Below are 15146 nucleotides of genomic sequence, written 5' to 3'. Positions count from 1 at the left end.
CATGCCCTTATCTATAGGGTGCCAGCTACATAGTAGCCACCTCCAGGTCTCCACAGAGCATTAACTAAGAGACTGGAGCAAGGAAGTCGGCAGTGTGAGATAACCCTCTCAGAGTGGAGCTGAGCAGGCCCCTCTTCTTCCAGCCCCTTTCCTGTCATCACCTTGAACTTCTGACTCTGAGACCAGGAAGTTGCTCCCTGCACTTTGGCGACTGAGATGACCCGACACCATATACAGTAGGCACTCAACTAGATAAACGAGCGATCCTTTAACACTTGCCCATGCCAGCACATACATGCGCACACAAGTACACACACAAGCTGTAAATAACCATACATCTCTTTGTGGCTACCTCTTCTCCTCTTTGGGGACTATATGTCAGGCCACGAGCACACACGTGCCCTGCCTTGAAGCAGAGGAAATCTCGTATCTGGGAAGGCCCTGTCTCTGTGCAGTTACCAGCTGAGGCTGCTAGGCCAGCCAAAACCCAACATCATCATCTCCTCCACTTGGGGACTCCTCACATAGTTCTCGTCTAAGCTCCCTGCTCTGGGTCATCATCCAGCCTCCCCTCCCCTGCCCCCCAACCCCGGGAGAAACCTGACTACCCACGTTTCCATTCCAAGTCCATTTTCCAAGGTCCACATCTGTGGCCCGGCATCCATCAAAGCTCAGCTCCCCACTTCCCATAAGCCTGATGCCCCCTTGAGCTCACACCATCCACCTCCCCGAGAGTGACTGAGGCTCATGCAACGAGGCCCTCCCAAGAAGCTCGGGGGTGGGGGGTGTTTCATAACCACAGGGCAGAAGACTACTTCTTGCTCAAGATTCCCACTTCCTGAGTCTAGCAAAGCTTGGCACAGGGAGTTTGATAGGACCAGGCCTGGCTCTGCCTGACATGCTGAGCGACCTCAACAATATGTGTTTCTTTTTACTTTTCTGAGCCTCAGTTTCCCCCCATCTGCATGGCAAGAAGCTGTGACTGAAGCTGGCTGAGGCGGGCTCCACAGGTGCTGCCTGGAGCTTCACTCAGCCTTAAGACCTCCTTGGAAAACACTCTCAGAGCAGCCAACTCTGGCTCTAGCTACCCTGTATGTGAGAATGCTTTTCTCAGAAGAGCATGGGTAATCTTGTCCTATTCCAGGACTCTGGTCACCAGCCTAACAGAGTCTGCCTAAGTGTTTGCTAAGTGAGTAACTAATAGAACAGTTTCAGTTATGGGCCAAGGTCCTTCAACAAGACAGAGCTAGCTTGCTTCCCAACTTCCTATGCCAAGACTCTTCCTCTATCCCTGTCCTCTCCTACAACTTCCAAGGATGGTGGCCCAGCCTTCATTGTCCCCTGTTACTCTAAGGTGATAAAAGGCGTGGGCTACCCACTTTATTGTTTTCCTAACAATGCCTGGACAAGTTAGGGGAGGGGCAGTAATCTCACTAGAAGCCTCAAGTGGCCCTGATCTTGGGGCTGGACCTCAGACTCCCAGGAGCTGTTCCTTTGCCCTTTCTCAGGGAGCTCAGGGAAGGCGGACGCTGCCCTGAGTCACCACTGACTAAGCCGGCTGGACAGCCCACGTCCTGGCCCCTGGCCCAGCAGCATTTGATGGCCTGCTACTTGACTGCCAGAGTCTTGGGGACCACCAAATAGGCTGTACCTGCAGGTCTCTGCACTGCCCCGGGTGGTCCATCTAAGAGGGGTGTGTCTGAAACCTCTGACCCGGATCCCAAGGCAGGCGTGGCCTCAGTTTCCCGTTTGCAGCGGCACTTGAGAGCCCAACAGAGGGGTCAAAGAGCACTCACATAAGGTCTGGCCGGTGTCGGTGCAAGATAGCGCAGAAGGCCAGGCCATCGCGGAACGAGGTAGTCATGTTGGTGATGCTCACGTCCCGGTAGCCCTCGCACTGCTGCCGGCACCATTCTTGCAGGGCTTTGATGGCGGCCATGCGGGCGGCAAGACGGGCTGGCGGCTCGAGGAGCTGGCCACAGGCCCTGCTAGGGCCCGAGACGCAGAGGAGGCCCGGACCCGCCGACCACCAGCCGGGCTGGAAGAAGAGAGCTCCAGCAGACCAGCGCCCCACACTGCAGCCGCCTGCGAGGCCGCCGGCCCTGCCCCCTGGAGGCCCCGCCTCTTCTGACCCGCCCCCCCCCAAGATCACGCCCCCTGGAGGCCTGGCCCGCCAGCTCCATACAGGCTCCTTGTTCCGGCTGCACCGCCCCAGTTTGTTCAGGCCACACCCACGCCCCAGAAAAGACACGCCCATACAAGACCACGCCCCCTCTTTCCTGGGACTTGGAGAATTGGGGCCCCGTACTCTGGGCGTCGGCTCCCGCCTTGGCCTTCAGCCATGACTCCCAGCAGAGGCGTCGGGGTTTTCTTTTCTTGTTTTCCTTGAGACCGGGACCTCTGTAGCTCACACTGGCCTCTAGCTCATTATATAAGCAAAGATGACCTTGTGCTTCTGATTCCCCAGCCTCCACCTCCTTTAGTGCTGGGATTAGTCTTGTGCGCCACATCACGCCTGGTTTATGCAGTGCTGGGTACGGAACCTGGGGCTTCCTGCGTGCCAGGCAAGCATACCACCAGCTGAGCTACGCCCCCAATCACGATTATCTTTCTTACTTTTAGTTTTATCTTATCCATATGGGCTTCTGCTTGAACGTGTATCTGTGTACCAGGTACCCCAAGAGACCTGAAGAAGACCCCGTGCTCCTCTAGAACTGGAGCTGGAACTGCTTGCGCTGCCATGTGGTTGCTAGAACCTAAACCCCAGGACCAATGGAAGAGCAGCAAATGCTCTTAACTACTGACCCATCTCTCCGGCCCAAACCCACTTTTTATTGGAAAAAAGAAAAGTTGAGTCCAAGCTGCCTCAGCTGGTCTTGAGTTAACAGTTGAGCTGCCATCCTCCTGCCTCAACCTCTAGAGTTGGCAGCCTGTTGACAAATGGGAGGGTAGAGGCTAGGAGAAATGTAACCTCTGAGGAGGAGTGACCCTGTTTCAGGGTCTACAAAGCTGTCTGGTTTGAGGCTGGTAGGGAGCTTGGTGGGTAGAGTGGTTTCCCATCATACAGGAACTGTGCATGATGCCACACCCCTGAAATCCTAGCACTCAGCCGGTAGAGGCTGGAAGATCAGAAATCCAAGCTCATCCCTGACACATAATGGAGTGCCAGGCTGACACGGGCTACCTGAGACTCTATCTCAAACTGCAAAATGCTGTCTGTAGTTTTCTGAAGGGAAACTTCTCACCCTCAGGGGTGCCAAGCTGGCCAGAATAATTCCTCTCCAGTCACAGAGGAATTGGAGGCTGTAGGGGACTCTCCAGGGGTCTCTGAAGACAGGAGACACTTAACTTCCTACTTCCAGCCTTTGAGGATGCCAGGGTGATTAAGGAAAATACCTCTCCCAGGTCCTCAATTAGAGCCAGGGGCTGCCCTGAATGTTGTTTTGTTTTGTTCTGGTTTGTTTCTGAGATGGAATTTCTCTGTGTAGCCCTGTCTATCCTGGAACTCACTCTGTAGACCAGGCTGACCTTGAACTCACAGAGATCTGCCTGCCTCTTCTTCAAGTGCTGGAATTAAAGGTGTGTGCCATCTCTGCCCACTTTGTACACTCAGGAATCTGTATGTCATCAGGTGGACCGAACTATGACACCAACTGTGTGAACTGGCCCTTTCCAGTTAAGTCCCAGGACTTGTCTAGACAGGATCTTTAGGAAAGTAGGTGTTTTCCCAAAAATGGCACCTGGCTTGGAGCCAGGTGGCTTCTCTACACCCCTCTCTAAGGAGTGAGAACACGCCCAAGCTATGGGCTGGCATCAAGGAGGCACCTGGGTACAGGCAGCAGGTGTGGGCCAGCATGTGGGCAGCAAGCTCCTCATCCCAAAGGGCACAAAAGCCTGTGGCCCCGGATTATAGCCCCAACCCTTGCCCAGTGAAAGCTGCTGACCTGCCTGAGGGTTCTGTCAGGGGGACAAAGTGCACTATCACACCCCATTCAGCCAAAGCCTGGTCCAGGAACCAGGTTTTCCTAACCCTCAGGGCAGCAGTTACAAGAACTGGAAAAGCTGGTAAGAAAGGTAACTGCCAAGATGTGGGGAGAAAGGGTGAGCAAACTCAGAGAGGGCCATGCCAGGGTCTGAGTTCTAATCTCATCTCAAGACCAACCTCTTCACACTCCCCACCCCCAGTTTCTGCCACCGCGGGAGCTTGAGGACAGTATTTGTGACAGTCCCCTGGGGCCACCGATGACATCACCACCAGCACCTCATTGAGCCAGCCTTTCTTTTTTTTTTCCCCCTCCATCTTTATTAACTTGGGTATTTCTTATTTACATTTCAATTGTTATTCTCTTTGCCGATTTCCGGGCCACATCCCCCTAACCCCTTCCCCTCCCCTTCTATAAGGGTATTCCCCTCCCCATCCTCCCCACATTACCGCCCTCCCCACAACAATCACGTTCACTGGGGGTTCAGTCGTGGCAGGACCAAGGGCTTCCCCTTCCACTGGTGTTCTTACTAGGCTATTCATTGCTATGCCAGCCTTTCTAGAGTCCCCCAAACCAGAACACCCCAATCTGCCTACCACTGTCAGCCTTCCCATGTCCTCCCCCAGCACCTTAGTCCACACTAGTCCCTCTCGCAGACCCCCTTAAGTGTTCCAAAAGCCCCTCTTGCCAACTCTCCTCTGAATAAAGTCCAGGAACCTTATCAGCCACCAGAAGCTGCCGGTCCCGCTTATCGTGACTCTGCAAGCCACACCCTGTCATGCTCCCTCTGGGCCTTGTTTCTCCAGCTGACTCCAAAAGCCCACTGTGCAACTCCATGGGGCCACTGAAGTCATTTGGGTGCCCTTCTTGGCTCCTCCCTGCCTCCCCTCCAGCCCACTATAGCTGGTGCTCCACCATCCAACCAGAAACCTCCACTACCAGTGTAATTTCTAAGAAACCTTTCCCATCCTGTCACCTCCGCCCTGGTGGCACCTAGCCCCAGCTTTCACTAAGTCAGCATTCATCAGCAACATCCATTATCTGGGGTAACAAATCCACTGACCTGCCCTGGGAGGCCAGGAAAATGGACATCAGATCTTCTGCCTCAGTGTCTCTTACTGAAAGGAAAGCATAGCTTTCTCCCATCATACTGTATGAGTATGCATACAGTAGGCACTCAATGGATGCAGGGTCATGTGCTTACAGTTGAGTCTTTCTTGCTCACATTTATCTCCTGGATGGTGGTAGGGTGTCTGGATTCTTTGCTAATTACACAGAGGGAGAGAGAGAGAGAGAGAGAGAGAGAGAGAGAGAGAGAGAGAGAGAGAGGGAGGGAGGGAGGGAGGGAGGGAGGAGAGAGAGAGGCTGTGAAACAGACACACAGGAGAGAAAGAAATACAGCGACTTGATGGTGATACGGAGACTAGAGAGACAGAGACAAAGTGCAGAAGACTGATTAATTTCCGTTCCTGCAGAGGACCCAGGTTATGTGCGCAGCATCCGCGTGGTGATTCACAGCTGTCTGTAACTCCAGTTCCAGGAGACTTGACTATTTTTTTTTAAGATTTTATTTCTTTTATATATGTGAGTACACTTGTAGCTGACTTCAGACATATCAAAAGAGGGCATTAGATCCCATTTAGAGATGGCTGTGAGCCACCATGTGGTTGCTGGGAATTGAACTCAGGACCTCTGAAAGAGGAGTCAGTGCTCTAACCACTGAGCCATCTCTCTGGCTCCCGGGACTTGACTTCTTAAGTATGTGAAGTAACAGGGGCGGAAGAAATGGCTCAATGAGTGATTCAGAGCACCAGCTACTCTTCCAGAGGACTTGGGTTTGATTTCCAGCACCCACATGATGGGCAAAATTATCTATAACTGTAATCCAGTCCCAGGGGAGCCGATGTCCTCTTCGGACATCAGTGTGCACTTGTCATGTGACGTGAATTCCTGGAGACACACATGTCTACTTACCTCAGATAAGGAGCACACCACAGACCAACATATGGACCCCACCGAAGTCCAACTTGGTGATCCAGCAAGCTTTATTGGGGTTAGTTACAGGAATATAGGTGATGGGTTATAGGAGCAGAAATGACTCCAAGACAGCTGCATCACCAAAGCCCACCGAAGCATGGGGAGTCACCAGGGCGGAGGACCTGCAGGCTCGTCCTCGATCGGTGCTCAACGCTAAAGAGTGTCCTTTCCAAATGACTCAGCTGGTCTACACCTCTTCTAGGCCACTGACCTAGCCTTCGAGCCCTCTTTGCAGTTCGGCTTGTCTCCGAACCAGCCATTCACTAGGGAGTGGCCTAGTGAATCTGATCAGTTTGAGGGACTTCAGGAAGCTAATATTGAGTTGTTTGCCTTCTGGCTTAAGGAGCTTCCCTGCAGGATGGGATGCTTCAGTCTTGGAGGAAACCTCTACACAACAACACTGCATGCACAAGGTACACACCCATGTATGCAGGGAAAGCACGCAGACACTTTTTAAGATTTATTTATTTTATGTGTATGAGTACACTGTAGCTGTCTGCAGACAGCCAGAAGCCAGAAGAGACTACTCTCTGCCCACATTTCTGACTCCAGAGGAAAACACCTACTGCCATCTGGGAACCTGGTACAAGGGGGCTCAGGGAAAAGGCAGCACAGGCCCTCCTGGTTGCCACCCTCAGGGAGAGCTCAAAAGCAGCCCAGTACCAGAAGAGGGTACCAGATCCCATTACAGATGGTTGTGAGCCACCATGTGGTTGCTGGGGATTGAACTCAGGACCTCTGGAAGAGCAGTCAGTGCTCTTAACCACTGAGCCCTCTCTCCAACCCACGCAGACACTTTTTAAAAAAGAGATAAAAGTGTGAGCCCCCAACATTCTCAGGGACTCCCTAGACCCTGCCCCCACTGGGCCATTTTCGCAGGTTCTATGTCTTGGGTGGCCTAGTTCTAAGGGTTGGGAGAATCGACAGGCACACCTGTGTGTGAGGTAGGCTGGGCCTGGAAAGCCATGGGAGGCAGTCAGAGATGAGTCATGGGACATTGGCCACATGGCCGCCCTTGGGAAGGTGCGGTGTATGACCTATACCACTATCCACCGTGCTACAGCTGCCTGGACTGCAGGACGCAGAAGCACACGCGCGTGCTGTGTGTGTGTGTGTGTGTGTGTGTGTGTGTGTGTGTGAATGAGTGTGTGCACGGGAAGGCTGAACACAGGTTTTCATCCCACTGAATTGTAGGGTGCCATTGAACTTACAAATTGGGAGTCTCTGAAGGAACACTCAGGGGACTCCTACTTTGTCCCCCTTGTCTCCCTTGTCCCGGCATGAATCTATGACCTCTGCTTGTCTCCTGGGACTAAGAGGCCCTTCCAAATAGCCCGCACCTTGAGCCTCACAGATCCGTGGCTTCTCCCATCTCCACATAGTAGATAAGTTCCCTCCGCTTCCTGCTCTCTCCACTGCGAAACAGAGCAGCAGACCAAATTATCCCTGTCCCTTCTCCATGTGCCCGGGAACCTGCTGCCGGAGGATGTTGGTCCCACCCTTCAGTCCCTTTATCCCAACTCTGGTTGCCTGCCCTCTCTTGCCCTTGCTGAATTCAGATGGGTCTTTTTGTTGGTTTTCGTATATTTGAGTGAAGGTTTTGCTGTGTAGCCCATGCTAGGCCTCAAACTCCCGTGGGGCTCAGTCTTCTGAGTCCCGGAATGATGAGTACATGCCCACCACCAGTTCTAGGTAAATACTCTGGTTTTGTTGTTGTAGTTTCTGCTGCTGCTTTTCTTAACATTTGTTTTTAAAGTTGGGTATAGTGGCACATATCTTTCATTTCAGCACTTAGCAGGCAGAGGCAGCAGATCTCTGTGAGTTTTGGGGCCAGCCTGGCCTACATGGTGAGTTCCAGGACAGCCAGATAGACATAAACACTGTCTCAAAAACAAACAAAAATTACTTATTTTTAAACGGTGTGTATTTCTGTGTGCGAGTTTGTGCGCTTGGTGCAGAGCCCACAGATGCCTAGGGCATTGAAGCCCGTGGAGCCGGAGTCACGGATGGTGGTTGTGAGCCACCTGACTTGGTGTTGGGGACCAAACTCCAGTCCTCTGCGAGAGCAACAAGTGCTCTAACTACCAAGCATTCTCTCCAGCCCCTAAACTTACATTCTTGCTGATGAATCCCAGGCATCTGCCTCTGGCCCGAGCCCAGCATCCTAGATGGCTCCAGGCAACCTTGAGTTCAGTGTTGCTCAAACCGAAGGCCTGATTCTCTGGCCCAGAAATACCGATCCCAGCCCTACATAGCTGGGCCACCGTTCCAGTCAGCTGCTTGAGTGACAGGTAGGCTGACTCTTGGCCTCTTCTCTCTACACCTTTGAGTTTGGGCCTCAGCACTGGCCTAATCCGCCTCCTGCATACCACTCCCATGGCTCCCCTAGTCCTTATGTAGAATTCCATGGAAACTGCTAAGGGGAGCAGGCTGTCTCCCTCTGTCTCTTGGGACACACCGTCTCCGGTTCCCAGTCATCCCCACATCCACTCTGCAGCTGTGCCTGGGACACATTCCTGACTCAGGACCTCAGCCCCGGGATGTTTGCTTGGTTTTCTCCTCATCTCCTGTTGGCTGTTTGCCCAAACATCACCTTCTTGCTGAAAGCCACCCCCCCTTACTACTCATACTTAGCACTGAACCCTGAACCCCTGTCACAGTTTCCATCCAGACTGTGGTAACAGCAGCCCCTGTGGTCAGGACAGCTGTGTGCGAATTCTCTGCTGTGTCCCCAAACACCAAGCATGCTGGAGTTGTTTTGGTCTGCTGCTGGCTAGGGACTGAGTCTTCACCAAGAGAGGGTGGGCACGGGCTCTGGGAAAACCACCCACCCCATCTGCTTGGCTCCCCGAGGGCAAGTTAAGGTCTAACTACTAGCCACATGTCAATAACTCAGTGGCACCTAGGCGACTTGAGTGCGTGTGTGCATATGTGCATGTATGTGTGTTTATGTGTATGTGACGTGTGTGTGTGTATAGGTGCGTATGTGTAGTGTATGGTGTATGTGTGTGATGTGTGGCTGTGTGTGTAGTGTGTTGTGTGTGTGTTGTATGAATGTGGTGTGTGTGAGGTGTGTGTGTGGTGTTTGGTGTGGTATGTGTGTAGTGTGTGTGCACAGTGTGTGTGTGAGTACATTTATGTGAGTGTGTGTAGTAGGTATGTGTGTGGTATATGTGTGAGTGGTATGTTGTGTGTGTGCAGTGTGGTGTGTGAATATAGGATGTGTATGGTGTTTGGTGTGGTGTGTGTGTGTGTGTGTGTGTGTGTGTGTGTGTGTGTGTGTGCGCGCATATAGTGTAATAGTGTATGTGTGGTGTGATTCCATAGGGCCAGACAGCAAAGACCTTTGGGGACAAAGTGGCTGGGGCTGGATCTGTGTCACAAGAGGCACACTAGCACACGAGTAGGCAGGACAAGAATGTCAGAACTCAGCCCTGGAGGTCGAGTGCATCAGCCTCACTTCAGAAGGAAGAGCTAGAGGGCCAGGCATGCAAAGGCCCTGGGGTAGGGATGGGCAGAAGCACAGCTGGATGGGGACCAGAGAGTGACTTGGGAGAGAGCTAGGGAGGACAGCACCCTGTCCCAGCCTCATTAGCCCTCTGCACACCCCATTTTTTCACTCTGGCTGAGGCAAACAAGGTTCCAAGACCAGCTCTGCCCCATCCCAATGTGGGGAGGAGTTTAGAGATCTGGCCTGTGCAGTGGGTGCCTTGCCCTGAGTGTCTTCCCTGGTCTGAGACTTCCTGGTCTGGGACTTCCAGACCAGCCTCAGTTTCCCTGTTTCCACCTATGGTGCATCTTCATAAGGGAGCGGCAGTAGAGGGAGAGAGATCCAGGAGGGACAGAGAAGTGTCTTTCTAGTTGATTCAGAAGCTAGCTTGGGAGGACCTGGAGAGATGGCTCATCCGTCGGTCTGTCCGTCTGTCTGTAAAGTGCAAACTGCTCTCAGAGATGTGCGCTGACTTACAACCACCTGTGACTCCAGCTCCAGGGCATCTGGTGCCCTCTTATGGCCTCTGAGGGTACCCTCACACAGTGGGGTCTGTAGACTTCCGACTGGTGGATGTGCCTCTAAAATGGTGGTTGGCTCAGCGCTGATGAGGGGAGACACCGGGATGGTAGGAAATGAACAAGAACAAGAGAAACAGACCAGCAAGGCCCAGGGTGAGCTTTTCCTGCGGGACTGACTGTTAGAATCTTGAAATCATGAAGCTGCCCAGAGGTTCCCAACATGACTTTACTCACAGAACTGTCCGGACAGCTGGGGAGGGAGGTATCAATCTGGCTGTCATGCAGAATCCACAGGGAGTCTCCTCCCCCAACACCCAAGACCACTCTCCCTGTTGCTCCAGGCCGGGGAGAGGGAGAGCAGGCAGTGAATCCTGTTTTAAGCCCCACTAGCTAATTAATTAGGCTACGTGGAAGAGTGCTGGCCACTATGGATACATCGATAGCTTTGAGTGACCTTGCAGACAGTCTCTCTCACCTGTTTTGGGCTCTAGGAGACGGGAAACACTGGCCACAGCACCAGCCTTGGCCACAGGCTGCTTCCAACAGCCAGATTTTTACATTTCATTACAAATGGCTTTGCCGGGCATGGCCGTAACTTTTACATTTCCATCCACTTTATTATTAATGGCTTTCCTGAACTGTTGCAGGCCAGCGTCGCACACAATGCGTTATAAATATTTGATCCCGCATCTAGAGTCGTCCATTTATCATTTATAACGGGTTACAAAAACATTATAAAACATTTACCGCACATTTATAGATCATTCTCGGCTACCACAATGATGCGCTATAAATACATTATTAATCCTCTTCATACCATTGATAGGAACCCCTTGTAATAGGGCCTGGCCCTCCACACTCTCAGCAAACAGTACTTTGGTGCTGAGGGCAGCAGGACCCACGGATAGAGGGAATCGGCCTGTGCTGCTGGCTGTGTGTGGCCCTGTCAAATCACACCTCCTCTCTGTTCACACGGCACCTAAGCTGGTGTGTCTGCGCACCATGCATTTCACACTCTTCCCCCAGAGCCTCCCTGTAGCTCAGAAATGTGCCTGAGGGCTCAGCCGGCTGGGAACGGAGCAAGCCCAAATCCTGGCCAAACCCTGCTGTTACCCAGCCTCCGAGGAACATTGTTCTATAGGGGCAATCCTCACTCAGCACACACAGAGGTCTTCCCAAAACCCTGTGGTCCCCTGCTGTACTGCAACCAGGGATGAGGACACCAGGGACCCAGCACTGTCCCCAGAACCTCTGCTCCGGGGACATGTGACCCAAGCAGGAGCTGAGCACAGAGCAGTGGATAGGCAGCAAGAGAGCCCTCTCCTGAGAATTTGGTGGGGCCCTGGGCACAGCAGTTTCCTGCCCTGAGCCAGCCCCACTCTCTGAGTGGCCATGACTTCCGGTGAGTGGAGCTGAGCCTTTGCTGAGGGATATCTGAGTGAAGGTAGGGTTTTTCTAGCTGACCTTCCATTCTCCCGGGTCCTGGTCTCCCTTCTAGAGCTACAGGAACCAGACTGCTCTCTGGGGATGGGGAGAGTCCTGAGTTCCCAGCAGAAAGTCGGTGCACTGAAGAACTTACCTGGAAAACTCCTTTGTCCCTTAAGGTCCCTTCGATGTGTTACTGTCCCATGCTTCCAGAGACCGAGAGTTGAGAAGCTGTCCTTTCAAATCTACAGCTTCGCAGAGGTGAACAGAGAAATTCAGGACTTCCACCGGAAGTGTCTAGAAGATCACCCCCGGGAGGGAAGAGGCCGCAGGTCCACAAATTCTCCAGGCACAGTGTAACTGTTAGACACTTGGCACGACCCTAGCCTACCTGGCCAGGCTAACTGGGTCAGAGTTCCCGGCTGCCTCAGGAAGAAATGGGAAGAGGCAAGTCCCCAGAGCCTCCCAGTTCTCAGGTGCCCACCCACAAACACAGCCTTGAGCCACCATGCTCTGTCTACAAGGCAGTAAATATGACGAAGTGGGCCTCCTAGGGTGAGTGTGAGGTGACCCTGTGGGTGGGGCCAGAACTCTGTCCCCATGTAAAGGTCGAAGGTCACAGCTGGCCAGAGCTAAAAGGCTTTTTTTTTGGGGGGGGGCCAAGAAACAGGTATGCTCATTGCCATGACACCACGCCCCAAATCAAGGCACCAGGTGGTAGGTGAGCTCGGGACGGGACACTGCCCTCTAACCATCTTTCCTTCCTCCTCAGAATGAAAGAGGATGAGAGGCTGGCAAGACCCTGGGCCTAGCTTGGGGTCTCCTGGAGGACTTACTGCTGACCCAATTCTCCAACCCGCAACAGAGCTGTCTGTCCTGCAGTTCATCGGGTGCCCAAATCACTGGAATCTTGATGGTGAAGAAGTAAAGTCAGGAGCTGGGGCATGGGGTGTGCTGGGATCTCCGGTCCTGTGCCCTTCTGCATCCTGTGGGTGTCTGTCCTTGACTGGCCTGGTCTGCCATCTCATACTATGCAGACCCTAATTCCATCAGACAGCCCCTCACAGCCGGTGGCCCTGAAGCCACTCCATCACAGACCTGCCCTTCCATCTTGCTAGGCTATATTGTTACCCTCTCTGAATTGGGCGCACACTGGCCTTTTTGTCCCCAGGACCTATGGGAAGTCATCAGCCTGGTGCATGCACAGGCAGAAACCCTCTATCCCCAGGCCCTGGCCTCAGCAGCCCGGCAATCTAGGGCATAGACTCATCCTTATTCAGTGAGCATGGAGTACAGGGCACCCTTTACCTGCCCCCACCCATCCCCCAGCATGTCATGGGTACGGCTTCTCTGCTCAACCCTGCAGCCTTGTGGGAAGTGTGAGTACTGCCCTTCACAATGAAGGGAAACTGAGGCTGGAGAGTGGCCTCAGCTGAGCATCAGCAGTCCCTCTGGGCTCAGGTCCACGGCCATGATTGACTGTTGTACCCCTTGCAGCAGGCGGGCTCACAGTCCTGAGCTGGGTCTCATTCCCAAGCTGACATCAGGCTCAACCTTCAGGCTTGTCCTAAGACCAGCCAAACCTGGAGACACCAGCCCCTCTGCAAACCTTATGAACCTGATGAATGACACTGTACCCTTATACATCTGCATCCAGGACCTGGGGTTACCCACCACCCTGTCTTGTCTTGTGAGCCCCAGCACTGGGCGTGGACAGACCCCTGCTCTCTGCACAAGCTACTGCACTGGGAGCCCTGCTGCTTCTGGCCTCCATCTCCCTACACCAGGACTAGCATGTCGTTCGTGTATGACGGAAGAGAAGAGCTGAGGATGGGCACCCAGCTGCCGTGTGATATAGCAGAAAACACATCCCCAGGCGCCTACTTCTGAGTAGCTGAAGCCACGTGTAGCCCTTAATGTCCTGAGCCCTGGGTCTCTACTGCATTGAGGGTGTGCCACATAGCTGAGCAGTGGTGGTGCATGCCTTTAATCCCTAGCACTTGGGAGGCAGAGGCAGGCAAGATCTGAGTTCAAGACCAGCCTGGTCTACAGAGTAAGTTCCAGGACACCTAGGGCTGCACAGAGAAACCCTGTCTTTGTGTGTGTGTGTGTGTTGGGGTGTGTGTGCCATGTATAAGAAGCCCAAAAGAAGACCCAAGACTCATAGGACCGGACTTTAAACCCCAGGCCTTGGCTGGATGCCCATGTGGAAAGTGCCCAGGTTTCCTTCATCTGCCCACAGAGCCAGCCACGTGCTATCCAGTACCCCTTGCCCTATATTCCGCAGTGTGAGGTGGGGCAGATGCTGGCACTGGTGTGATGATCCAGACACAAGCTCAAGTCTTCCATCATGGCATTCCCATCATCCCCCCAAGTTCCTGGGGCAGGAAGGGACCACTCATCTTTTGTGTAACTTGGGCCTAAGGGAAGTGGCAGTGCTTGAAGACATGTGCCAAAGGACAGTGACCCAAGCCCCCCAGGCCCAGGGGCACTGGGCAAGGAGAGCGAGCATGCTGACTCCCACTTGGAAGCAGGGGAGGAAGTACGCTGCACAGCGGTCTGCACTGGCGGGCTGGACGGCCTTTCACTCTCTGCATGGGTGGGACTGTCTCACACTGAAGAGTGGCTGACTACCCAGCTCTAGGGGTCCTGTGTAAGGGCCTCCAGGTACCATGGACAGGCCCTGCAGCTTCTCAAGAGATGTGTGTGGCTTGGGGGTTCAGGGGGAACTGGCTTGGTTGGAGCTGGCCTGGACCAGAAGTCAGAAGGCTAGAAAGCAGAGATAGGAGGGCTGGGGGAAGGAGCAAGGTGCACAGAACCCCTCTATGTCAAGTTGCCCCCAGCCCCCCAGATGGGTCATCACTGCCTGCCTACCTGTACACAAAGAGCCCATCTTCTACACACCTGCCTGCTGTTCTGAATGGGTGTATGAAGACCTGGTGAGAATCTGGCTACCTCACGTTGGCTCCTGTCCCTCATTCTTTGCCAACATGATCCTCCAAAACACCCCAGGAACCTTCCTGGGGACAAAGGCAGCCTTGGCCCATTGGGCCCCCAGTCATCAGATCCGCATTGCTGTGGAAGACTCAAGGATGGGAGACCGGCACAGAACCAGTGCATTTGGGAAGGTGGGTGGGCAGGCAGGGCTGGCTCGGTGGCCAGAATAGGATTAGAGGTTGTGGGTCTGGAACTCGTATTTTAGGGAACAGTGCCCCCTGGTGGCTAGAGATGGAACTGCCAACCACCAGGGACAACCCTGCAGGGATAGTCTGGGGAGGTGGCCTGTACCCCTAGGAAGGGTCCCTGACCACTCAGAATGGCTCTCATCCTAACCTGGAGGGCACGAGTTCATGAGAGTCAAGTGCCGGCACAGAACGGTCCATTACACACCAGATGTGATCAGCACCTTGCTGTCTTCCATGGAGGGTGGGAACTGGTGGTTCATCTCTGGGCATCTCTTGCCCAAAACCACAGGCTACTAGGGCCATTCCTGTCTGAACCACAGGGCTCCATCATCTGTTTAGGATGACCACTCTGCCTGCCTGGGTCCTCTAGAGGTAATGAACCCAGAGCCAAGCAGGCCATACCACTGAAGGCAGCTGCCAGTGTGGGTAGCCTGCAGGGTAGTCTGTCAGATAATGGCCTAAGCTCTGCCTCCCAGGCCTCTGCTCAACACCTTGGAAGTCTTAC

The 15146-nt window shown here is 53.5% G+C and overlaps 1 protein-coding gene and 1 long non-coding RNA gene across 3 annotated transcripts in view; one reads left to right on the top strand and one right to left on the bottom strand.

Annotated features, from left to right (window-relative positions):
• Micall2 (MICAL-like 2) overlaps window positions 1-2077 on the bottom strand; it is a 28946-nt gene extending 26869 nt beyond the window's left edge. For both annotated transcript variants that reach the window (XM_087577932.1, NM_001419564.1), the window contains 1 exon segment: window positions 1797-2077. In XM_087577932.1, coding sequence (XP_087434058.1) covers window positions 1797-1939 — 143 coding nt within the window. In that variant the 5' untranslated portion in view covers window positions 1940-2077.
• Window positions 2078-11408: 9331 nt separating this feature from the next.
• Window positions 11409-14414, top strand: LOC148002216 (uncharacterized). The gene is made up of 3 exons (XR_015634684.1): window positions 11409-11475; window positions 11636-11717; window positions 12229-14414. It is a non-coding gene; the product is annotated as an uncharacterized LOC148002216 (long non-coding RNA).
• The last annotated feature ends 732 nt before the right edge of the window (window positions 14415-15146 follow it).

The sequence above is a fragment of the Rattus norvegicus genome, chromosome 12, assembly GCF_021556685.1.
Source record: "Rattus norvegicus strain SHRSP/BbbUtx chromosome 12, alternate assembly SHRSP_T2T, whole genome shotgun sequence".
Lineage (NCBI taxonomy): Eukaryota > Metazoa > Chordata > Mammalia > Rodentia > Muridae > Rattus > Rattus norvegicus.
This window is presented reverse-complemented; position numbering and strand designations above follow the sequence as displayed.